This window comes from Suricata suricatta, chromosome 8 (assembly GCF_006229205.1).
Source record: "Suricata suricatta isolate VVHF042 chromosome 8, meerkat_22Aug2017_6uvM2_HiC, whole genome shotgun sequence".
Taxonomy (NCBI): Eukaryota; Metazoa; Chordata; class Mammalia; order Carnivora; family Herpestidae; genus Suricata; species Suricata suricatta.
Genome location: NC_043707.1, coordinates 43,169,432 through 43,195,361, shown reverse-complemented (window position 1 = coordinate 43,195,361; position 25,930 = coordinate 43,169,432). Strand labels below are relative to the sequence as shown.

Below are 25,930 nucleotides of genomic sequence, written 5' to 3'. Positions count from 1 at the left end.
CAACTGGGGCTGGGCTTTTCCCTTTGCAGCCCTTTGCCAGGCAGCTGTCTGCCCTCCTGTCACAGCTCTTGGGAGTTCCCATGGTGTCATTAGGTGGTGGTGGCATTCCAGGCCTTTCCATGACAGGGGCTGCTTACCACCAGCTCCATCAAATGGAACCACAGGCTCTTCCCATCTTATATCGGGGTAAACTCTCTGGATCAAAGTAGTGAGACTTGGGCAAATTTAAAAAAAATTTTTTTAAATGTTTATTTATTTTTGAGAGAGAGAGAGAGAGAGAACGAGTGGGGGAGGGGTGGAGAGAGAAAGGGAGACACGGAATCAGAAGCAGGCTCCAGGCCCTGAGCTGTCAGCACAGAGCCTGACACAGGGCTCAAACTCACGGACTTTGAGATCATGACCTGAGCCGAAGTTGGATGCTTTAAGTTTATTTATTTTGAAAGAGAGAGAGAGCACATGCAGGGAAAGGACAGAGAGGGAGAGATAACATCCCAAGCAGGCTCTGTGCTGTCAGCACAAAGCCCTAAGTGGGGCTCAAACTCACAAACCATGAGATCATGACCTGAGCTGAAATTAAGAGTCAGTGCTTAACCAACTGAGCCACCTAGGAGCCCCTCCCCGCTTTTTCGTAGAGTTTATTTACAGAGGCAGACCATCTTAAACCACAAAATGGAATCGACATTCTGACCCAGGACAAGATGGCTTTGTTATCAAGCTCCTGGTGGGGGTCCAGCCCGCCAGACCCTACATTTCTACCTTTAGAAGGACACGTGGCTTGTGCTCCCTTTAGCTGCCCAGCCTGCCTCGCAGTGGCCTCCACATGGCCCAACATCTGAAAGGGGATAGGATCATTAAGAGTATGTGAATCTAACTTTATAAATTGTGGTATTTGGTCAAAGTGATTAATGACAGTGTAAACACTCACTGTTTATTAATTGAGGTATAAAGTAAAAAGGAAGGCGACCTACCACTCTAGGTCCAAGTGATCTATGGCTCACCATACAGCTTACATCAAAGACCCACCTTCTACTGGGCTGTCCAGACCCTTCCCCAGCACAGGAAAGAGCCGTCGCCCACGGAAGCTGGCACAGTTCAGGGAGGGGGACATGCCTTTACCCACTTCTGGAAATTTGGAATGGTCTTGGCCTTTTGCGCCTTCTTCTGGCTCTATAGTGGCCCCAAGCTGAAGGCATCAGTTACTGTCTTGTCCGTGGCTGATGGGGGTTCTCTTCCCCCCAACCCCCCAGGCACCCGAAGCAAGGATGGGTCTGTGCCTTCTGCCCACGTGGAGCTGTGGTCAGGAGCCGAGTCAGGCAGGTGTGCCCTGCCCCGCCTTTTCCTGACCTTGGCTCTGCTCCCCCTCTCCGTGCAGGTGAACGCCCAGGCCCTTACCAGTGCCTTCTCTCCGCACACCAAGCCTTGGATTGGTCTGGCAGAAGCCCTGGGGGCTCTGATGCGAGCCTGGGCTGGGTCCCCCAAAGGGACCATCCAGGTGGTAACACAGGGTGAGCTGGGGACCCTGCAGAGGGAGGGGAAGAGGGATGTGTCTGCAGCAGGTCAGAGACAGGGAGGGACTGGGAAGTGCCTTCACTCTAGTCTTGTGACCTCATGTCCCACATTATGTCTGTGTATGGCTCACTTACTACCCAGTGGGGACAGAGGGGAGGGGCTCAGAAAATCACTGGGAAACACATGTGATTTTCACAAGTCACATTTATATAGTATTTTTAAGTGGGTCCAGCCTGTGCGGATGGGGGGGGAAGGGGGTCCAATCTGCAGAGGCTTGCCCCCCCACCGCCCATGGACTGCTGTACACCTGCTCCCTTGGGGAGCTGGGGGGTTAGACCCTGCACATTGCCAGTAATAAGCAAGGTCAGAGCCAGGGGCTCGCCGGAGGAAACGAGCAGGGAACTGGGCGGCCGTGGCTGGCTCTCTGCCCTGGCAGGCTGAGGTGGGGGCCCTCGGGACAGTGAGGAGGCAGTGACCCAAACCCTGGCCGGTGCTCTCCCATCTGCTCCTGTGTTGCTCACCAAACAGCGATCTTACAGTAGCTTCTCCGTCCCCAGGAAGCTCCCTGAAGAGTTCTGGAAACTGCCTGAGCCCCGCAGTCATCGTCGGCCTCCTCAAAGACACTTCTGCTCAGGATGTGAACTTGGTGAACGCCAAGCTGTTGGTGACAGAGACAGGCCTCAACGTGCGTGCCCCTCGCCGCCCTTTCCTTTCCCTCTGGGCCCTGCCCTTCTCTCCCTACCTTTCCCTAGCATGCTTGCAGCCCTGCTCGATGAGTGCCCCCCCCAGCACAGGTCCCGCCGTTGACACTGTCCGCCTGTGACAGGCAGTCATCGCTTCTCCATCCGCCCGCCTCTGAGCGTTGCCGAGGGAACTCAGTACGCATGATCCTGCTTTGTGTAGAAGTGCCCTGTGAGAAAGGGAGGCCGGAGCAGCACCCCTGCTTTACTGAGGAGGAGTCAGGCTGCATCTAGCCCAGCACGCTCAGCCTCTGACTCTGCCCACTGCTCCTCCCACCTAGCACCCAGTTTCTTGATCAGCTTGCAGACTCTGGAAGCCACCTATGTTGCCCTCATGCCTCCCCTTTGGTGCCTTCCCCTCTGGCTCCCTGTATAGTTCACAGCCTGAAGCTGGGGGCGGGTGGGGCGCCAGACTGGGTCTGCCTCCAGGGCAGACCCGCCCCCTTCCTCCTCCTCCCCTGCTCCCAGCCTTTCTCTGTACCTGGCAGACCTCTCCGTGCCCTCCCTGGAGGGAGGCTGCTGCCCGTCCCAGGAAGCTAATGCTCAGGGGCACCAGACTTAGCCCATGTGCCCTCTCCTTCAGCCCTGGAGTGCTGAGCCTGTTGTGACCTGGCTGAAGCGCCCCAAATGGGCAGTGATGGGGACACAGAGGGTGGACAAGATGAAGCTGGCAGGCATAACGGTGCCCCCTGCCTTCTCCCCACAGGTGACCACCTCCCACAGCCCTACTGGGCCAGGCGAGCAGGGCTGTGCAGAATGCCTCTTAACAGTGGCCCTGGAAGGTGCCCCCTACCGGGCTGTGGGCTTGGTCCAGGGCACCACGCCTGTGCTGCAGGCGCTCAACGGAGCCGTCTTCAGACCGGAAGTGCCTCTCTGCAGGGGCCTGCCCCTGCTCCTGTTCCGGGCTCAGCCATCTAGTCCTGTGATGCTGCCCACCATGATTGGTGAGGAGGGGGTTGTAGGGCTTGCCTGTGCCCTTGAAGCAGGGACGAGTGTGTGTGTGTGTGTGTGTGTGTGTGTGTGTGTGTGTGGTGTAGGTGGGGGGTTTCCCCTGGGATTGGGCTCCGTGGGCTTTTGCTTCCTATAGCTCCTCTCTGCAACCTTGGGGAATTTCTGCGGCGCACAGGGTCTGTCCAGCCTGTTTCCACAACATTTGGGAAGTGGATACAGCGTTCAGAGGAAAAGTGCCTTATCTCAGGGTCCCAGAGCCGTGTGGCCAGGGTAGAACCCCGGAGCCCCTATTGATGGCCTGCTTGCCATATTAAGCACACGGTGTAGCTGTGCCTGGAGAGCTGGGTCCCAGGAACTCTGAGCCTTTGCATGTAGGTTCCCCCACCTGCACACGGGCCTGACTGTAACCAAGCGTGTGTGGCCCTCCGCTCCAGCAGTTGTGAGAGTCTTGGACCTGCCCCAGGGCCCTGGCACCGGCCCACTGGGAGATTTGGAACATTTCCAGCTTTGGCAGAGTGTGTCCACAAGACCTTAAAAGGCCTACTTGCCCAGTTTTGACCAGAGGAACGTTCCCTTGCTTTTCCCCTTGCTGTTGGTCAGGATAAAACCAACAACAAGCAAGTCAGGAGATTGCTTAAAATCTATGGCTGGATCTTCCCTTCTTCGCCTTGCCTGATGGCCAGGGTGTTCCTTAAAAGTCTCTGAATGGCGAGGGAGCTGGGCAGGTGCACCGTTGTTCTGTCTCTTAGCTCTTTGATTCTGAGACTGTCACCCCCCTCCCCTCCCATTGCAACTTTGATCCCTGCCTCTTGCTTCTCCTTCCCCCATGCCCCGTGCCCACCAGGGGTTTGTCTGTCTACTTCCCAGGCCTCCTGGCAGAGTCAGGCGTGCAGCTGGTGTCCTACCAGACCTCGGTGGCGTCAGATGGGGAGACCTGGCACGTCATGGCCATCTCCTCCCTGCTGCCCAGCCTGGAGGCGTGGAAGCAGCATGTGTCGGAGGCTTTCCAGTTCCACTTCTGAGCTCTGGGCGCTTTTCTGAAGAAAACCTGCCCACTGTGATCAACAGAGAGAGGAGAGCCAGGTCTCTCGGGCTGCCATTGTTTACTCGGAGGACGATAGAGCAGCGGCAATAACCATACCCAATAAAAAGCCTACCCCAAATCTCCAATGCACTTCTGTCATTACCCTGAAGAGCCACCAGAGGGCGTCCGCAGGCCGCCGTGCGCGGGGCGCTGAGAGTAGGGGTTTGACGGGGGAGGGGGGGGCGGGGGGGAGATGTGGGGGGGATGGGGGTGAGCAAAGTGCTTGCCGGGCTGGGTGTGTGCTCAGAAGAGGGATCCCTCTCCCGTCTGTCTAGCAGGTCATTCAGGCGCATTTTTGCAGGTGCAAAACTCTGTTTCAGAAACCAGTGGTGTTTCAGATGCCATCCATCTGGGAAATAGACACACACATGAAGAAACAGAATTCCTCGCATGTGCAGGCGCCAGGCTAGGTGATTTGCCTAGGAGGAAGCTTAAAACCCAGACCATTCCCAAAAGAAGTCCCGGTCCGGTGGGAGGGACAGCACGCAGAGGCCCCTGGGTGTGGTGAGGTGTGTGTGAATTCTGTTGAATCCAGAAGATGCGTGATTTGAGTTGAGGGTGGTACCCGGAGGTGTTTGGAAGGTTTCAGAAGGGAAAGAACATAAGTGCAGGTATGAGGCATGAGAATTCTTGGGATTCACAAAGCCAGCTCAGAACAGATTGGACAGTATATTGCTTGACTTTAAAAAAAATGATTTTCATGAAGCATGACAGAATGGCACTCCCTGATCTTAAGGGTTTTACCTTTTGATGGTTCCCCCCCACCCCCATTAGTAGGAGATGACCCAGCCCTACTTTGGGCCCAATCACATCTGTTTCTGAGGCTCCCGTCTGGACTGAGAAGGCCTGGCCCAGGGCTGCTGGTGGGCCCTGGGGGGAGCGACCCCCCCCCACTTTGGCCTCTTGCATGCTGTGATGGAGCGGAAGGCCCAGGGGAACTACCCGGGGTGGGTGGCTGCGCTGTGTCTGCAGTGCTCAGAGGAAGGGGTGGGCCTAATTCCCCTGAACCTTTGTGTCCTCAGCAGGAAGAGTGTGGGGGTGCCTCAGAGCCCCAGCGAGGATCAAAGGGACTAACGCGGGGTTTATGGGCGGTGCCCTTGGTAGGTTTCTTCGTCCCTTTCTTTGAGAGTACATAACAGGTCTCCCTCCGTCTCTTTCTCAGAACCCCATGCAACAGAGAGGCCTTCCCTGAAGGCTATGGAGCCTCAAAAAACAGGCTGAATCCGATCAGGTTAGAAATGGCATTAAAAGTTGAGCTCAATATTCAGTCTCTTGGTCTTTCTTCAAAACTCCCCAGACATGCCACACTTGGTGCTCAAAGTTGGTCAGGACAAATTCTGGAAACTCTAGTCACTGGAGCATCTCTCAAGAAGCTTCCTGGCCTTGGTGGCAGGAGGAGGCGAGGGACAGCTTCCTCGCATCACCTGATGTCCTGTGGCTGTCCGCACAACTCCCAGATCTAAAAAGGCAAGATTTGAAAACCCAGCTGGCGCCACGCAGAGGGTGCTGTGGACTCCTCGGCGTCCCTCTGACGGACGGCATCCCTGTAGCCCTGTGCTTTGGAGAGCAATGCCATTCTCGTACATCTTGGCTGGGAAGCAGAGGGTGCGTTCACCTCGGCGATGGAAGCCCTGGGCTGGCCATTCTCCACATGTTTTGATCCGTCCTGCTCAAGGCACCTGCAAGGCGGCTGCTGGTGTTCTGTGACTACACCAACGAGAGCAGCAGACTGTAGGGCGAGCCCGGGACAGGGCAACTGAAAATCCGTCCCTGCTGTGCTGACCTTCCATAGTGGGAGAGGGCCCTGGTCACTGCCAGCAGGAGTCCGTTTCAATCATGTGCTCCCAGAGCCACGAGAGGAAGACCTAGCACTCAGTACCAAGGCTGGTGAAGGAGGGGACTGGAGTGGGGCTGGGTACCTCTGTCTGCAGTGGATGCAATGACCAATGGCGTCCTGAGTGCCCCAGGTCGAACCAGGGCTGAGAATCAGCTGGTGTGCCAGGGGCACGGGCAGCACCTATTCTACTGGTCAGCACCCCGATATCCCCGTTGATGAATCCTTTTAATCCTGCGGTGTCCACATGACTCCTAAGTGGAGGCAGGCCTGCACCAGCATTGGGTGATACAGAAGGATCTGGTTGCAGAGGCCAGCGGAGGCTGTTTCAGCACCAAGACCCCATAGTGAGCTCTGCTCAACATAAGGCAAGGCCCAGAGATGATATCAAGAACTCCAATGAGTAGGGGTTTTTCCCTATGACTACAAATGTCTCTCCAGGGACCTTAGGAAAGGCATACATTGTCCTGCCAGGAATGCCAGCTAGACTAAGGGTCCCCAGACAGCTTGCTGAGGGGAGCAGGCAGCAGGGGCCAGCGAAGGGGCTGCTGAGACGCAGCAGGTGTAACAGGAGGAGTTGGGCTTACACCCTGGGAGGGCCAGGGAGTTGGCTTATGCTGCATTAGCTGCTCAAATCGGGGTTTATCTCCGAGTTTCTGGCATCTGTTGTGACATGAACGCTGTGGGCAAACAGTGAAGTGGGCTGGCTCAGCATCTCATTCCCACGGGCCCAGTGCCCCACCATCCTTAGCCCCCTCCCAGCTGGCCCTGCTCCCCAACAAGGAATCCGTCTTCTCTCCCACAAAGCGCCCCTTTCTTGTTGGAGCAGCTGAGGCAGCTTTCTAAAAGGCCCCATGTCCTTCCTCCCTCTCTCACCCCACTTCCGGCTCAATCCCACCTCCCTGAACCACTGCTATTTTATAAGAGGATTCTGGAAAAAGCAGTGCCCTAGCCCAAGGGGTACGAGTCATTCTCTGGTGGAAAAATTCTCTGGTAGGTGCCAAAATTCTTTCCTTTTATTTTCTGGCTGGAGGAGTCAAAAGCACGCTGCATTAACCTCTGCCCTGTGTTTATTGCCCAGATAACAGAGGCAGGGCTGCACAAGGGGCTCTGGTTGCCCTTGAAGTCGGTCCTAGCCTGGTCGGCAGGGTGGCAGCTTTAGGTCAGGGAAGGAAGCTGGGTGCAGAAGCTGTGCTCCCCCTGTGCCTCTCAGAGAATGGAACTGGACGGAGAGGGAAGGGTGTTAGGGGAGTGCTCAGCAGTTTTGCTGCTGGGGGGGATGGGGAGTTGGGTAGACTGGGGGCCTCGGAAGCTCCTCTGCACCAGCCATCAGCTGGTGCAGGTTTTGTGCTCTGCTTTCCAAGAAATGGGGGCGCGATTTCCTCCCTCTAACTTTCGCAGGGCGTTATATGGGTTTATACAGGGCCGCCTGGGTGGCTCAGTCGGTTAAGCGTCTGACCTCAACTCAAGTCATGATCTCACGGTTCGTGGGTTGTCCCCACGCATCAGGCTCTGTGCTGACAGCTCAGAGCCTGGAGCCTGCTTCAGATTCTGTGTCTCCCCCTCTCTCTGCCCCTCCCCTGCTCTGTCTCTTTCTGTCTCAAAAATAAATAAATGTAAAAAAAAATTTAAGTGCCAGCTATAAAATTTAGAAATTGACAGAAAAACTTAAAGGAGTAAAGCTATAACAGCACAGAAATTTAATAATGATATTAACAGCCAAAAGCTAGGGTAGGCAAGGTGATAGGTAAAGTTAGCTGGATGCTTTCACAGTTCTGGAGGGCAGCGATTGTGGACTAGACCTTCTTTTCCATCTCCCCCTCCCCAGGGGACCCCTGCAGCGCCATAAGCCCTTGACTGTGACTGCAGCACAGAAAGGCATAAAGGAGCCCTAAGGACGGCCCCGCAAGCTCCAGGGCCAGTGCTTCTGGGGCCTTCTGTGTCCAATCCAATCCGTTCCATCTAAGAGTGGGCTTTTAAAAAATACAATCCGTGGGCAGAAATCCTGCGAGTGTAGATTTCTCAGGAATTACTCCGTGGATCTGCAGAATTTAAAGAAAGAAAAGGACAGTCCATGTGAGTCTCACCCTGGGCATCCCCCTTCGCTCACAGTCCCTGTTTCTTGTCTGAGGTGAGGCTATGCAGAAGGACTCTCCTACCTGGTCTCCTGAGGTCTGGGGAGCTCTGCTGCCCCCCCAGCTCCAAGCCTGGGTGCCTGAGCACCCTGTGCCCCATGCAACGGGAGCCAAGGGACACATTCTGCCTGATAGAAGAGCAGGCTGGTGGGGGTACCTGGGTGGTTCAGCTGTGCTGACAGCTTGGGGCTTGGAGCTTGGAGCTTGCTTTGGAGTCTGTCTCCATCTCTCCCTGCCCCGCCCCTGCTTGCACTCTGTCTCTCTCTTAAAAATACATAAACATTAGAATAATAAGAAAAAAGAAGAGCAGGCTGGCAAGGCTGGGTGGTGACAGGACCGAGCTCTGCAGAGCACCACACTGGCATGAAGTCTGACTCGGCTATGATTTCATTGCGGTCGGTTCCTTGCTCATGAGTTACCAGTGTGGGACAAGGACAGGAGGCGCCCTGCTTGTGGAGGACTGTGACAGGGAGGGAGCCTGATTCAGAAACTCTCCTTTGAAAAATCCCCAATTTTCCTCTGTCTCTCTCCTTTTTTTTTTAAAGTGTTTTTTTTTTTTTTTGAGAGAGAGAGAGAGAACAAGAGGGAGTAGGGGAAGGGCAGAGAGAGGGAGGGACAGAGAGAATCTCAAGCAGGCTCCACACCATCAATGCAGAGCCTGATGTGGGGCCCGAACTCACGAACCGTGAGATCATGACCTGAGCCCAAGTCGAAAGCTTAACCGATGAGCCACGCAGGCGCCCATCTCTCTCTCCTGATGACTGAACTAGCTTGACACATGTAATTGCCCCCTCTTTGTCATTGACATTCCCTTGAGAATCATGCTGCCAACAAGCAAGCCAGTAAATGAATGACCCCCTGCAGTGCCAAAGTCTGTGACCCTGGTCACCGAGCTCATCTGTCCTCCACACCCCGCAGCCCCGTCCCCCTTGCCTGGTACCTCACATCCCAGCAGAGGAGGCCAAGCCCTGTGACCTGAGGGCCCCCTTCATCCTGTGGATTTCCCGTTTTATCCACGTATCTCCTTTACCCAAGGGCTTCCTCCTGTTCCCTTCCCCACACCGTGCCCTTGGCAAACCTCTACCCCTCTTCCTTCATCTCCCAGAGGAGGGGAACAATACATCCACACACACGTATTTGGGGATTGTCTATAGAGATTTATGGCTTGTTGAAGAAATCGCTTCTCACTCCTCCGTTCTCCATTTTTCCAACTTGGAAAATAAACTGAAGGCAGACATCTGGGTCCATGAATACAAGATTCAGATTTGGAATTCTTGATTTTCCTTTAAAAGGGGCCTAAGAAGTCTCCCGTGCCCCCTCTCAGGAAGTCCTCTTGCAGGAACCCTTCTCTCCCTCTACCCTGCCCCCCGTTGAGTTTCCACACCTCACTTCTTGCTCCCCACGAAGGGCTGCATGGTGAAGGCTCCCTCCCACCCAGGCTTCTGTCGCCAGCAGAATCCCCAGCACCCCTATTTCTTCGTGAACCTGTCCCCAGTGCACAAGTGCATACCTTTCCTGAAGCCACTCATCTCTGTTACTGGTCTCTCCCTGCTGGAGGAGTGGGTTCCAGAGGCTCAGGCTAACAGCCTGCTTCTCCTCACTGATGCTAACTTGGTTTCTATCAAGTTTCTAGGAGAGCTCCCTACAGTGAGCAGATCAGGTAAACTAGTTGACCTATTCCCCCCCCCCCCAAATGCCCAAGCTTAAAGCAAGGCCCTTCCCCAGCCCTTGTCTTTTCAAGGCAAGGGGCCCCAATGGTTTTACGTGGTTCTTGTGGTACAGACTCCCCACCTCTGATCACTCTGGAGCTACTGATCTGGCCTGGTTTGCACCTGAAGATGCGCTATCAGAACTGCATCTGAAGAGGAAATGCCCTGCAAAGTCACTCACCACCTTTAGACCGGTCGCCGGGCGTACTTGCGACGATGTAGCTGGTCCACGTGCTCCAGGTACCAGGTGCCTGGGAACAGACTGCTTATGTCACCAGGTGGTGAGAAGTTCACTGTGGAATGAGCAGAGGCAACGCTTAGGAAACGCTGCGAGCACGGGGCTGTGGGGCCACCTCTTACCTGCCCCCCCCAGCAGAGCACCAGACCAGCTGAAGAGCCAGAAGCTGCCAACTTGGATCTAGTACTTGGCTTGGCTATTAGAACGCTTACTCAAGGAGTATGACCTTGACCTCGCCCTGCCCTTTCTCTTACCCTTATGGTAGAATTGTTCTCTTTGGTCCATTATTTCTGTGAACTCCTCAGGAGACATACGCTTGCGGGAGGCGAGGCGTTTTGGCAGGTCTGACATACTAGACACCAGCTTCTCCAGGGGGGATCCTGGGAAACAACAGCAAGGTTGTTAAATCTACTTCACTGACATTACCACTGCTACTGATCACAAGTCCAATAGAGAGCCGGGTTCTGTGAAAGTCCAGACCCTGAAGGAAAGTGCTGTGTGTGGCTTAGCATGTCAAGAAATTATAAAAGTCAGCAAATATAAACTTAGCAAAACATAAAAGCAAACATACTCATTCACTCAAGGTATGTCCCTCATAGTGCTTACGTGTGCACCTCTGATCGCATCTGACATAAAATAATCAGCAAGTATTTAATGGATATCTCAAACCCATCAACTTCCCTTTAGCTGGTTGCAACAAATGACCATTAGTTACCTCTTGACTCGTCTATTTGCCGGAATGACCTGATTTGTGCCCCCCATTTCCAACTCTATGTCTCTTCAGTCTCATCCAAGTAGGAGCCAGGCGAATTAGTTCAACTTCGTAAGTTAGACAAACTTCCTCTATTGCTTAAGCCCCTTTATGGAGTTCCTTTGCTTTTTTTTTTTTTTTTTAAGAGAGTGTGTGGGACAGGGGCAGAGAGAGAGGGAGACAGAGGATGTAAAAAAGGCTGTGCAGAGCCCGATGTGGGGCTTGAAGTCACAAACTTCGAGACCATGACCTGAGCTGAAGTCGGACGCTCAATTGACTGAGTCACCCAGGCGCCCCTTCTTTTGCTTTTAATCCCAACATCATTCTGTGAAGATGGGAACCCAGTAGTGGTGAGGCAGAGCGTGGTTTCTTTGACCAGATGGAGCATACCAGAAGTGCCTGACAGAAAGGCAGGACTCACCTGGAGAAGCATCCTGGGACACTCGAAATGAAAAAAAACTTGCTGCCAAGCCAGAGCCGTAAGAGAAGGCCCCAATCCTGGAGCCAGCCAAGTCTTGGGCAGAGTGCCTGAAGGAAGAGAAACCAAAACCCAAGAAGCATATTGGCATTATATTCTGTGCTTCAAATAAGCCACCAACCTATCAGCCTATTCTGGTCAACCTCTTGCAAATAGAAATGGGTTCCAGGCTCTCTGGGGATAGGCCCAGAGAGAAGAAAACAGGCCGGGAGAAGAGCAACTGAATCTAAGCCACCAAAGGCACCGTGAGCATAACGGAATTTTGAGGACAAGATGAATTCTGTGACCTCCGAAGTCGGGAGGTCAGACCACTTCAAGGCTTCCATGTTTTCTGGTAATGTTTCAGCAGGTGTAACTTTTTTTTTTATCACCTCCTCATCAGTAATAATTTGATCGAGTTTATCTATCTATCTATCTATCTATCTATCATCTATCTATCTCCTATGTTATGTGCAGGTATTTCCTTATAAGCCTGCAAAATATAATATCAACATAAATAACAAATAACATCTGAGCACTTGCTGAACACTACTGATTTAATGCTTTAAATTTTTTTTAATGTTTATTTACTTTTGAGAGAGAGAGAGACTGAGTGCAAAGTGGGGGAGGGACAGAGAGAGAGGGAGACACGGAATCCAAAGCGGGCTCCAGGCTCAGCTGCCAGCACAGAGCCTGACGTGGGGCTCAAACTCATGGACCATGAGATCATGACTCAAGCCAAAGTCAGATGCTTAAGTGACTGAGCCACCCCGGTGCCCCTTAATCCTAGACATGTAACACTCATCAAAACCCAAAAAGGTAGGTATTATTAGTGTACACATTTTATATGATGGGGAAAGTGAGGCACATCGAGGTTAAGTATTTTTCCAAGATCAAAGCTAATAAGTGGTATTTGAGCCTAGATAGCGGGTCTACAGCTAGACTCTCTCAACCACCAGTTAAGTACTCTCTTACTCAGTGAAGTGCTCTCTTCCTAAGCACAGAGATTTAAACAGATGGGATAAAAACAGGCCCCAAAGTGCCCCTGTTTTCCTGCTGCACCGGGGTAGGACTCACACATCTCTTGACATCATACACCATCACTCTGGAGACCACTGTTGAACAAGATAGTAAATCTGCCCATGCATAAACCGCGGACACAAGTTCCTTTCATTTTCTCTCCTTCCTTCTTTCCTCCCTTACAAATTTCTGAAGCGGAAGAGGAACCAATCTTGGTTGACCCCTCTGACCGTGGGGCTGGAGGGAGATGGTGGGGCCAGACATAACACTCACTGGGACAGAAGGGAGGCCAAGCAACCGTACAGCGATGAGGTGTACGTATTCCCATTGTGCGTGGAGAGGTAGAGGGAGGCCTTGGTTTTCTTGTTGAACATGTCCAGAGAGGCCTTTTGAAGAGCTTTATCCATGTCCTTGTTGGTGTAGGTGTCTTCCAGCTTCAGCCCTCTGGGAGGCAGCGAGAGAAACAGGCTGGTGAGACAGCATAGGAGGGGAGGGAGGCACCCAGAGGGAAAAGACAGCTTCCGAAGCTGGCACATGTTTTTATTATAAAGTATTAGGAAATACAGACAAGCACGAAGAAAAACAATGACACTGAGTCCCACCATTCGGAGAGAGCACTCCAGTCATATTGTTCTTGTGGAATCCATCCTTGCTTTCATACAGTTGAGTGGAAAATAAAATCACCCTATACATTCTACTCATTATGCTTCCCTAGCTGATTCCCCATGATCTTAAATCAGCTTCCATAACATTATCTTTAAAAGCAGCAGCACCGGTCATGGTAGGACGTGCCCTACCTTCACTGACCTCCCCACGCCTGTCCTTACCAGGTAAAACGCTATAGTGAAGAGCTACATGTTCCCTTGAACACGTGGATTTACTGAGCCAAAGAACATGAGTCTCTTTAAGGCCTTTGCTTTGTGTTTTTCTGTTTCTCCCCAGTGTTCCTGTATCCCTTTACACACGTCCACTGTTGCCTGTTTTCCCAGAGCTACAGAAGCAAAATGGAAACTCGTTTAGATTTGTTACCACTGAGCATGCACATTGAAAAATATGATTATGTGCATTTCTTCTTCGAGGAAATTTCCGGTCCTTATCTTTTTTTCCATTTTCCTATTAAGCTGTTTATCTTATTGTCGATAAGACTTTCATATGTTAAAGATATTAAATTTTTTTGGAGGAGAGAGAGAGAGAGAGGCAGCATGAGCAGGGGAATGTCAGAGAGAGAGGGAGACACTGAATCTAAAGACAGGCTCCAGGCTCTGAGCTGTCAGCACAGAGCCTGATGTGGGACTCGAACCCACGAACCACGAGATCATGACCTGAGCCAAAGTCGGATGCTTAACTGACTGAGTCACCTAGGTGCCCCAAAGCTATTAAACTTTTATCTTTGGTATATATCAAAATTTTTTTCCATGGGACAGAAACACTACTTCTAAGACATGGGTCTAAGACACGGGTCTGACAAGTAGTGTTTGTGCTTATTTTTATATTTTAGTTAGTGGTAAGGTTAGTAGTAGTTAGTATCAGGGGCAGGTGTTGGTAGAATATGCCAAAACTTGAACAAACAACTACCAAGAAGAAAAGGGAATCTTTTCTTCCCAGTGGGAACTGTATATTGAAGATTCTTCTATTCTAAATGCATTGGAGGGATATATCAATAAACAGTATTCGTCTAAAGGGGTGAGCTAGACTATCTCCATTTCATAGATGGGAGGAATTGAGGCAACAAGTGAGACAATAATTAAATCAATGGCAAGTGAGAATGAGACCCAATGCTTCCCCAAGTTGCCATCCCATACTGTGACTGTGATTGTCTGCTTCTAGGTATTTCTGTAAGATCCTCAAGGCAAGGATCATGGAGTCGCATTAATTTTGGTGTCCTTAAGGTTTAGTATGATGACTGACACAGAACTGATGTTCATAAAATGTGTATTGACTTGGGGGTCCTGGATGGCTCAGTCAGTTAAGCATCTGACTACAGCTCAGGTCATGATCTTGTGGTTTGTGAGTTTGAGCCCCTCATCGGGCTCTATGCTGACAGCTCAGACCTGGAGCCTGCTTCAGATTCTGTGCCTCCCTCTCTCTCTGACTCTCCCCTGTTCATGCTGTCTCCCTTTCTCTCAAAAATAAACATTAAAAAAATAAAACAAATAAATATTTCTTGACTGAATGATTTCCACACTCCCTTTTTCCTTTTTTTCTTATTCTCTGAAGCTTCTTAGAGCCACTTGATCTAGAGGTGCTGGCAAACACCTGTGCTCCCCGAGATAAAAGGCAGAGGGCGCTATGCAGATGATTACCCAATAACTCATGTGTGGCCTTGATGTCATTTCTATTGTGTTGGAGGATTGTCCTTTTCTTTCCCCAGGGTTGACTGGTGGTACAGACTCAAGACATGAGGAAACCTCCTTTCTCAGCCCTCATGAGCCTCTAGGTTCCCCCAAAGAGGTCTCACCTGAAGGCCTCCAGCCCCTTATAGAGGCTGGTCTTCGTGTTGCTGCTGTCTGACAGGAAGTCATTGAACATCAGACGAGCCAGAGATTTCTGGACCATCTTGCAGAAGGGTGTGTGAAAGATCATAAACTGTAAGTCATCAAGAGTGAAAGGCCGATCGATGCCAGCTGGAAGAGGAAATGTGAAAGCAAGGATGTGCGTGGCAGATAAGCCATTTAGACCCATGTCCTGCGACCTCAGTGTGCTGAGGGCTCACAGCCTCCCGGAGAACCGGCTCCTACCTCCAGGAAACACACATGGGTTCATTCATTCACCTAACGAGCATCCTACTAAGCACTCTACTTATAAAGAAAGAAGCGAAAGAAACAAATATTGTCTTCCTCTCTACTCTTGCCAACCTTTACGACAGATCATTCCTCCCAATCAAACTACTGTTGTACAATTTTCTCTATTTTTCAGAGACGGAAACAGAGTCTCTAACATATGAAGCTAGGGCATGTGCCCAAGATCACCCAGCTTGAAAATGGCTGGCTTTGGATTTCGGTTCTGGTGTCTCAGGCTCTACACCCCGGACTGTCTCTTTCACTAAAGAGGAGGGCAAAGTACCCTCTGCCCTTAGGAAAGTTTCTGATTTAGTACTGGGAATCAAAGCAGCACCAATCCAATTCCATGTGAGGATAAGGAGCAAAAGTAGAATGCCAAAAGGATTCAGAGTTGGCGAGAGCCATTAGCCAACAGCAATGTTACAGTGGATGGGAGGTAGAGACGTGCAGGTGGACTGCTTACCCGTTTGTGGGCGGTGGCAGCTGGTGTCCCTTCCAGTGCAGGGGAAAGGGGCAAGATGTGGTTAGGACACCCCTAGAGAGTCTGTGCTCTGACACTTCTGCACATGCCTTTTCCCACACTGAAAACTGCCTCCTGCAGATGCCCGGCTGGGCAGGCTTAAGCAGGTAAGAACCCTTTTATTTTTTTAAGTAGATTGCTCTGCATTTTTAAAATAAAGTTTGTTTCTTTTCTGATTACCAAAGCACTACATATTTTCTTAGCAGGAAAACCCGGAAACTAAAGATGAAAATGAAATTAACTTGTGGCATTACCATCCAAAGACAAATCACTAATGCGTTAGGACGCCAAAAATAGAGGTAAGATTTTTCAACCTCAGCCAGACTCTAAAAGGTAGCAAACTACAAATTATGAGTCAAATCACTCCTGGCTTCAACAGAAACAAATCCTAGCCCCCATAGGATGTGGTTGCTCTGACTCACACAGTCCCTCCCCAGGTGGCCGATACCCACTGGTTTCCTACTGGTGGCTTTGGTCCCTAAATTGTTTACTTTCTTTCACGTAACTTTCTACTTGAATTTGGATGGCTTCCAAATGGATTAAGCATAGACCCATGGAAGGGTGTCAAAGGAAGAATACATGAAGCAATTCTCAAGATCACTTTTGGAGGTGAGAAGAAGGCTTGTCTTAAGCTTTTAGGACAAACCCTTGGCCCCATGGAAATAGAGTCCCATTTTCTTCCCTCTGAGCCCTGTACCTTGCTTCCACTGGTTCTGGATTTTTTGACGGTAAAATTCGTAACATCTGTCCAAGGCCCGTAGGTAGCACTGGATGGAGAGCTTCCCGTCCACAATTGGGTATTCTGAGGCCCCATCTGGTTTGTAGAAGTCGTATGCGTTCTCCATGTGGGTTCCCCTAAGCCCTGGCAAAGCACACAGGGGGATTCAGGGACTGCACAATGCACCTCCCATCGAGCAGAGAGGATAGAGGAACCATGTACCCGGTCTTCCTCTGTCTCATGCGCAAACGTGAGTCCACTCAACACCCCTCACGCATTCAAAAGGAAGTTGAACAGATGGTTCCTCTTATATAAATGAGACTTAGAGTTCCTTTTCCATACCTATATGGGCTTAACAAAATCAGGAATAGATGTTAAAAGTCTCAAAGAAGAACCCTTCTCCTCATACCCAATTATATTCTTTCATCTTCAATTGTCAGTCTAGCTCCTCAAGGATCCTCATTTGCAGTATCAATGCCACTCATTTCATGCATCATTATCCCAGTGTGTGATGGTGCAGAAGAAGAAAGCTCACCGATCCCTCTCTTCCCTTCCACCCTGCCCTTTGATCCCCAGTCCAGCCTTGTGAAGGCAAGCGTGTCATCCTCAAATCCACACGTTAGCCCTGTACAGTAAGTATGACAGCTTGGGATTGGAAACTGTATTTGACTATGTCATGCACAGTCTCATTATACCATGTATCCACAGTTTATCACAGACCTCTCTCGAGTGCCAGAGGGGCCTTGGGCCCAACCAGCATGGCCACGGCTCCAGCCCCACCTGTGGGGCGAGCATTACCGCTGGGATAGACTGCAATGTCTCCACAGACCACCATTGCATAGCGACCTGTAATGAGAGACAAGAAATAATTAGCATCACTACCAAATCTTGAGTAGATGGGGTGCTTTCTCTGACTCAGGCACAATTTTAGGTAATGAAGATAGACCAGTGAACAAAAACATAGATACCTGCTCCCACAATAAGCCTGGATATCAGATATAGTTATTCCCTCTTTATAGACAAAGAAATTGAAGCCCCAGAAACTTAAGTCACTTGGCCAAAGCACCCAGCTAATAGATAGTATGATAAAGATTTAGGGTCAGGATTCCAACACCAATTCATTGAAACCCAAGAAACTTCTTTAAGAATTAGAACAACTCCAACTCCATCTCCAACAAAGCAAAAATATTGTTTTATATACACATATTTTGGAAGCTATAAAAAAGTATTTAGAAGCCACTAAAGAAAAGATTAGTAAATTTGACTCTCTAAAAATTCAAACTTTTAATCAGAAACAAGCTCAGACTAATTGGGGACATATTTACAATACTTAAAACCAATAAAAAACTATTTTCTTTCATTTATAAAAGTCTCATTAAAAAACAAGATATGTAATAGGAAATGGTCAGTGAACATCCTAAAAAATATTGCAGTGCTCTTATAATGAAAAAAAAGACAAATTCTTATTTCTCTTTATTAAGTTGATGAAGAATAGAAAGTTTAATAATATGTATTGTAGAAATGTACTTTAGTAAAACATCTTGAAGAACAATTTGGCATATTGCATCAAGCTTTTGTTTATTTTTTTAAGTTTATTTATTTATTTTGAGAAAGTGCATATGCATGCAGGAGGGGGACAGAGAGAGGGAGAGAGTGAATCCCAAGCAGCCTTTGGTCTATCAGCACAGAGCCCAATACAGGGCTCAATCTCACTAACCATGAGATCATGACCAGTGCTGAAATCAAGACTCAGAGGCTCAGCTGACTGAGCTTACCCACGTGGCTATCACACTTTTAAATCAACATATGAAGCAATTCCATTTCTAGGAACCTATTCTTACCACATTATCACAAGCATGCAAAGCTATTACACAATGTTCATTAAGACATGTTTTAGGGGCGCCTGGGTGGCTCAATCAATGGGCTAAGCAACTGACTTTGATTTCAGCTCAGGTCATGATTCCAGGGTTGTTGGATTGAGCCCTGTGTTGGGCTACACACACTGAGCATAGATCTTGCTTAAGATTCTCTCTATCTCCCTCTCTTACCCCCGCCAACTTGTGTGCTCTCTCTCTTTCTCAAATTAAAAAATAAAACATTTTTTATAATTATAAAAAATATATGACAATCTAAAGATCTATCACTAAGGGAATAATTAAATAAAGTTTGGCATATTCATCAATAGAATATTGTAAGGCTTTTCAAAAATGAGGTAGACCTTATATATACTGACATAAAATGACCTCTAAGACATCATGGAGATAAGGAATGATATGTATAATGTTAAAAACTAAAATTGAACAGTTATGTGTATGCTTGCAAGTACAAAGAAAAGTTCTGGAAGAATATATAGAAACTGTTAGCATGAAATACTGGAAAGTGCTAATGAGGTGTCAAAAGGGAATTGTTTCTTCACTGTACACTCTTTTGTGTATGTGTATATTTTAAAATAAATTTCAATTACTTTCACTAACAAAAAAAAAGAACAAAAATTGAAATCTGCTGGACAATCTGAGGCTGTATGACTTTTTCCTTCCCTCATACCCTGCTCTCTCTCTCTGAAGTGATTCTGAACTTCCTAGTAAGTCCCAGAACCATCTCCATCCATCTGAGGGACCCCAGGTTGTAGGGGTTCCATGGTGTAATGGTGAGCACTCTGGACTCTGAGGGACCCCAGGTAGATGGTTGGCCAGATCAAAGCCAAAATCCCATCTACACTGATTTGGTCTAGTCTTGGTGGTTGCCATTAGGCTAAGTTTAAATATGCTTTTGTTTTGATACAAACTAATGATTCACATCTCATTGGCTTTTTTTTCTCCCTCTGTCTAAGACATCAGGTTAAAGAAAGAAAGCCCCCATGTGGAGTACCCTGTCACTCAGCAGAATCTATTCATTTGAAATGACATACTTGGAGCTGATGATCTTCCCAAACAAGGTTCTGAGTTTTGGTTAAAGGCTGGTGAGTGTCCTTCATTTCTATTCTCTAATTAAATGCTTGACTGGACATATTGGTGATGATGGTAGGAGGGGTTGCTGGAGAGGCAATAATTTAAGGGCCAAGTAGGAGAAGCATTGTAAGAACAGATTTGGTGATGTGGGGGCTGGGACATCTAAGTCAATGGAACCTTTTACAGTGAGTCTACTCAGAACAGTCAGAAAACAATACGGAATGGACATGTGACTTTCACTGCCATACTGTGTGAACAGAGGCAAAGGGTTCAACTCTTGTTGGCCTCTCTTTAAATAAAGCATATTGGATTAAATAATCTCTAAGTTTCCTGTCAACAGTAAGACATTATGATTAATGTTAATTTGGCTTCTACAGTTTTAAATTCCAGTTTCCGACTTAGTAAATGCACTAAATGACTTGACTGAAATGTTTTTTCACATCTCTGTGTACAGTCCTTTTACCAGCCCTGCAAGGCAGGTCACCAAATAAGAACTCTGAGGCTCAAAGCGGTTAAGCGACTTGTTGACAATTATCGACAGAGAGGTTTCAAGCTCTCAACTTGTTCTGTTTCTCTTGGACCTTTTCTTGCTATCACAACAGGGGCTCTTCTTCCAGTATAGCATCAAGGGAAAATATAAGTAAGATACAGGATAATGTTTATATGTTAAGCAAAAAAAAAAACCAAAAAAACAAAACAGTTTCCCAGTAACCAGGCAAGGGAGAAAGAGAATAAATATTCCTTGTAATAGTGTATCCTGTGATTCACTGGGTCTATTTCTACCAGGGTGCTTTCCCCTTAACACCTAAACTTGTGCAAATCTCTGTCTCTCAGAGGCATGGGAGAAGCTTACAAGAAAGAAGAATATATTGGATTTGGTTTGTTGTCTCACCCCTGCCACACGCTATGTGTAAGATATCTGATCCTCCATTTTTTTCACCTATAAATTAGGCACCACAACCACCCCCTAGGCTGTTGGAAGGATTAATTGAATGGCTATGTGAACATGCTGCCTAATGAATAGTATAAAGCGATACAAGTCTAAGTGGTTGTCATCATTGTAATTGGTGATGATAGCAGCAGCTGCATAAATGAGTTGTCCTTCATTCCTTGATGATATCACTGGGGAAATGGAGAAACAAAACTGAGGATTCAGCCTCTAACCCAGTTCCTTTCTTACATAAGGTCTCAGGCAGCACATACCATCCCAGGAGCTGGACTCCATCCAGTTGGCAGCATTGAAGAGGGAGGCAGTGCCACCGTAGCAGGCATTGGTGGTATCTATGCCCTCAATGTCAGTGTTGCCTGAATCCTGGAAGAGCTCCATGAGCACTGTTTTGACAGCCTTGGACTTGTCGATGATGGTCTCGGTGCCCACTTCCAGCCTGCCCACAGAGTCCCATGGGAGCTGTGTGCGCTCCATCAGCTGCTGCACCACTGTCAGGCACAGGGAGTTGATGTCCTCCTGGACTGAGCAGAAGCCCATATGGGTTTGGCCCAAGCCCACCGTGTACCTCCCTGCTTCCACATTGTTATACTTCTCCAGGTCTGTTTGGTCCACATATTGGGCTGGGAAATAGACCTCCAGGGCAAGGATGCCCACATCCTGTGGCCAAGTATCTGTTCTGGCCAAGGGGACAGCAGGAACTGTAGAAAACCTGTAATGGAAAAAACAATCAAAATCCTACTAGTGATCTCCAGCTGGTCTCCTCAAAATGAAATACAGCAATTATTTCATTCATTTTTCCTATATTTTGAGGCTATATTATCAGATGAATGCAAATTTAAGATGGTTATCTTTCTGTTGAAATGACCCTCTTGTCCTTATTAGATGTCCCTCTTTATCTTTGTGATATTTCTGCCATAAAGTCTACTTTTCCTGATGTTAAGAAAGCTGCCTTACTTTTTAAAATTACTGTTTGCATAGTGTATCCTTTGCTGTCCTTTTATACTTTAACTTCTTAGGGTCATTATATTTAACACATATCTCTTCTAAACAGCACATTGTTGGGTCTTTTTTGTTTGTTTTTAACAAGTCTTATAATATTGATGCTTTAAATGTAGTAACTAGTCCAATTATATTTATTATAATGACCAATAAAGAAGGGATTAAATCTACTATCTCTCTATTTCCATTTCTCTCATATATTCTTTGTTTCTTATTTCTCCTTTCCTGTATTCTTTTGGATTAAGCAAGTATTTATTGTATCATTTTATCCCTTCTTTTTCTTTTAGTAATGACCTAAGAGAGAATACAATATACATGCTTGGTTTATTGTACTATAACTTAAATTACTACTACTACTGCTACTTTCTGAACAGTGAAAGACCATACTTTAGTTTAACTTCATTTATCCTCTCCATCCTTTTGAGCTATTATTGCCATATGGTTTACTTCTACACATTTTATAACCCCATAGGATATAATTTTTAAAATTTCATTCATTTTTAAAATGCCCCTCTCATTATCTTCCTTTTTCCTTCTTTCTTTTTACAACATAAGAACACACCTATTGTTTTTCTACTTTTTAAGGCACTTTTCTGCTTGATTCCATCCTCTCTGCTTTTTCTAATTGGGCCTCCCAATATTAACTGAGCACATCGAAAACAATGTTCCTGATGTACGGTAGTGAAGAATGGATCCTTTGTGCCCACCAAGAGAGCATAGTCTCATGGAAGAGGCAGGCATTTTATAGCCAAATACATAGTGTAACAAGGAGATGCTGTGAGAATACAGAAGACAGAGAGAACAATTCTAAATGGGAACAGAGAGAAAATGGGGAAGGGGTTAGTGGAAGAAGGAAGAGAAAATCCGTTTATTTCCTGGACCTACCCACGTTTTTTCAGTCTTGACTCCTAATATCCCTGGTAACATCTGGAGCTTCTCTTTCCAGCTACAAATACAGAGGTCACCAGGTCCACCTCCATCTGTTCACACATGAAAGTACCTGAGATCTCATCACTTTAGTGATAATCTTCATTTTACAGATGGTCATATCAAGGCATACATTGGTGAAGTAATGTGCTCAGAGTGCCTTCACAGTTACTCGTGTGTGAGAAATACCCTGTCCTTTCACCACCTTGGGTGTCACCAAGGTACTTACAAGTGCCACCAGGGTCCTTTGACTCATATCTAGCTACAGAATTCCTGACTATGGTGAGGGACAGGACCTGTTCACAGGCTTATACATTTAACTGTATGCCACAGGAACTGTAGCTGAGATTGAGTGCATCTGTCAATCATCTTGAGAATTCTGGGCTTCTGGTAAACCCCAGTTCTTCCATCAGAAAGGTCACTGTGAAGTACTATGAGGCAAAGTAGGTCACAGGAGTACAAGCCAGTGAGGCAAAGTATAAATGTTCATCCATTTCTGACAAGAGAGGTTTGGAATTTAGTTACCTGCTCTATTTATTTGGTGTTCCCCCAAATAATTGGAGTTTGTACTCTCAAATATTTGTGGAATATCTTCCCTAGTACGTAGGAGCTAATGGTTAGCCAGCACTGGTCCTGCACTTGGCTAGCTTTCCCCTCAGCCTTGTTCTCATTCTGCCTTCTCTGAGCTCCCTCCTTCTCTTTCCAGTTAGAAATCTAAGCTTTTAACAAGAGTTTCCAAGAATCAGCCACTTGGCAACTTTTGTAATTATCTTAGTAGGGGGCTATCTCTGGAAATGGATTCCAGAGCCTTGAAGAAAAGTTAACATGTAAAGGCTTCCAGAAACATCAGACCACTGGAGTTAAGAAGGCCATTCTAATCTTGCATTTTCTCTAGAGAGTACTCACTTTATTTAAAACTAGTTCAGTTCTGAGGTCCTTTGGTTAAAGAATATGCATCAAGCTTTTATTTCTTCATTCTACCTCTCCTCTTTCTCTTATGTTTCAAAATTCACTATTTTATGTCAGGCACTGTGCTAGGGAGAGGCTGCAGAGGTGAAGAGGGAGGGCAAAAAAAAAAAGAGGAGGTCAAGGTTCTTGAGGACTCTCTTGACCATTGGGAGGAATAGACAAGCACATACATACATACATACATGCGTACCCCAACAGAGAGTCAGGATGTGATAAGGGCCTCAAGAGAGATATAGGCAAAATCCCACAGGAGTTTGGAGGAAGCAGAGACTTCCTGTGGGTGGAAGGCTCGGGAAACACTGTGGAAGAGGCTACATTGGAGATCAACCTTGATGGTTGAGTGGAGCTTCTGCTGATGAGGAACTGGAGGGAGTGGGTGGGATGGCAGTCACCGTGGAGGGCGATTGAACAAGTAAGGACACCCTGTGGGGTAGAGACTGGGGATACAGCACAGGAAAAAAGCAGGTGGGGGCCATCAAGTGGAAGGCACAATTCTTCCTTAACAGGTGGTGAAGCATAAGCTAAAATGGGAGTGGTTCTTGGGTTGGAGTGAGAGCTGGTGCCAGTTGTTGTAGAAGGGACAGAAATACAGAAAGAGGGATCCACAAAGAGGATTCTTTTTTTTTTTTTTTTTTTAAGTAGGCTTCAAGTGCAGTGCGGAGCCCAACACAAGATTTGAAGTCAAGACACTGAGATCCAGACCTGGGCTGAGATCAAGAGTTGGATGCTTAATTTGCTTAACTGACTGAGCCACTCAGACACCCCTAAAGAAGATTCCTAATGCTCTTCCAGGCCACAGAAAATGGCATGAGCTATGAGTGTATCAGAAAAAGGAAATTTGAGCAGGATTCCAAGTGTGACTCAAGGATACCAGAAGGAGAGGCAGGTTGGTGGAGCTCTGAGGTCTGTCTCTTTCTGGGAAGCCCTCTGTTGCTTATTGAAACAAGCATACCCTTGCCAATCCCTTCCTCACAAATACGAAAACAGGATAAATGCTGAGCTGGGTCATTAGCCCTGTCTAAAAAGGGTGACGAAGACTGTAAACAATGGCAGAGAGGAAGAAATAAGAAGCCTAAGGAGCATCCGTCCCTACACTACACATTCATACAGCCAGGTTCCCAGGCAAGGGAAGACACTAGATGAAAGTCGTTTTTCTAAGTTCTGCATTCATGGAAGGCAGCGTGGAAGTGGGAGGAATGGGCCAGTCCCCCGGGGCAGCAGACCCCGAGGGGCTGTAGTTATTTTACCATCAATGCTGGCAGGCTCCCGGCGTGTGGGCCAAACTGGAGGAGTGTTTACAAATAAAAAGTATGTGTGTGTGCTTCTGTGCACAACACATTGCCCGCACGCACACACACACACACACACACACACACACACACTTTTATCTTTATATCCCATTTCCCCCTTTCATGAAATCAGAGGGCAGAGAAACATGCTTCCGATCCCCAGTCCATTTGGAATCTTCCTGCAGTGATTGAGGCAGCTGCAGTTGGCACAGAATGGTGTGGGTTTGGTGGGAGCTCAGAGTCAAGGTGGAAACGGTGGTGGAGAGAATGACGGGGGCCCTGGTACTGATTTTTCCACTGCTTCATGCGGCTGTGGGAGTGAAAGATGTCATCATCTGCGAACCACAGGTGTCAGAGGTTTGGGATCCCCGAGCCCTGCAGCCGAGGGACCGTCTGTTTAGAAAGGAGGTGGCTGAGACCCGAAGGGGTTAACTTGCCCATCTAAGGCTGTGCACAAGCCTGGTCAGCTTTTCACTGGGATTCTAACGAGCTTTTCCCCAAGTCAGGCCCTCTGCCTATCTTTTACTGGTTCCACAACAACGGGGACTCACCTTTGACGGGCTGCTGGGAGAAGGCTAGCAGGCGAGAGGAAGGCTTTCTGCACTGCATTCTTCACTTGCAAGACCCGTTTCACGGAAGTCAACAGCCGTTGCATTTCCAGAGGAATACGCAGAATGCCAGCAATTCACAGTCCTTGGGAGAGTCGCTCAGCGGGCCCCGTCGGGCTTTATAGAATTACAGAGGCAGCCCCACCCCTGCTTATCAAGGCTCATTTGTCTTCTCAAACTGGGCCAAAGTTCTCAGAACATGGGCCGGTCGAAGAAAAACATGTCTCTCCAACTTGTCCATAGCTGCTCTGATCCTGGCATGTGTGGGGGTGGATGGCTCTGATCCCTCCTTTCTCAGCCTCATTTACAGCCAGCCTCTCATGGGGCTGTGATGGTCCTTGTCACCCATCCTCAGGTGACACCACCTGGCCTGTCTTGGACCCTGGCTCCTTATCTGAGCTCTCTGTGGAGTTAGCAGTTATTATTTTAATGCTTATTAATTTATCCATATTAAGGAACTTCTTTCAAAACCAAAAGGATGAATGTTTTAATGGTAGTTGGGAGTAGATATTGGCACACAGGCCAAGGGCTGGGGGTAGAGAGGATGTGGTGCCCCCTCTACCTCTCCTCTCTGCACTGTCACTTTTGCATGTGTGTAGCTTCAAGTGAACTTCAAGAGGTGCTGCTGTAGAAATACAGAAGCCCCAAAGAGATGACCCGGGCATTCCTGGGGAGGAAAGGCTTGCTTTACAGATGAGGCCAGTGATGTGTAGTCAGATGAAACGACTTTCCCAAAGACCTAAGTGATACATTAGGGACTCTGTTGTGCCTTTGGACTCCAGATTCTGGTCTTTC

General features: G+C 48.1%; 2 protein-coding genes across 3 annotated transcripts in view; one reads left to right on the top strand and one right to left on the bottom strand.

The window, feature by feature from the left end:
• Nucleotides 1-4,370, top strand: part of PHGDH (phosphoglycerate dehydrogenase) — a 32,414-nt gene extending 28,044 nt beyond the window's left edge. Inside the window, exons 9-12 of the mRNA XM_029947715.1 lie at nucleotides 1,373-1,505; nucleotides 2,067-2,194; nucleotides 2,956-3,193; nucleotides 4,068-4,370. Of these exons, the coding sequence (XP_029803575.1) occupies nucleotides 1,373-1,505; nucleotides 2,067-2,194; nucleotides 2,956-3,193; nucleotides 4,068-4,222 (654 nt within the window). The 3' untranslated portion in view covers nucleotides 4,223-4,370. The remainder of the gene's footprint in view (nucleotides 1-1,372; nucleotides 1,506-2,066; nucleotides 2,195-2,955; nucleotides 3,194-4,067) is intronic.
• Nucleotides 4,371-7,786: 3,416 nt separating this feature from the next.
• On the bottom strand, nucleotides 7,787-25,212 carry HMGCS2 (3-hydroxy-3-methylglutaryl-CoA synthase 2). Of its 2 annotated transcripts, none has more exons than XM_029947864.1 (10): nucleotides 25,079-25,212; nucleotides 20,598-21,052; nucleotides 17,167-17,292; nucleotides 16,426-16,590; nucleotides 14,887-15,052; nucleotides 12,702-12,872; nucleotides 11,373-11,479; nucleotides 10,455-10,580; nucleotides 10,144-10,255; nucleotides 7,787-8,160 (listed from the first exon to the last, which is right to left on the bottom strand). In XM_029947864.1, exons 1-9 carry the CDS (start codon nucleotides 25,180-25,182, stop codon nucleotides 10,149-10,151), a joined length of 1,527 nt encoding a protein of 508 aa, XP_029803724.1. In that variant the 5' UTR covers nucleotides 25,183-25,212; the 3' UTR covers nucleotides 7,787-8,160; nucleotides 10,144-10,148. The 2 variants fall into 2 exon arrangements, with proteins under 2 accessions (XP_029803724.1, XP_029803725.1); XM_029947865.1 differs by having other exon boundaries at nucleotides 10,147-10,255.
• Nucleotides 25,213-25,930: the final 718 nt, after the last annotated feature.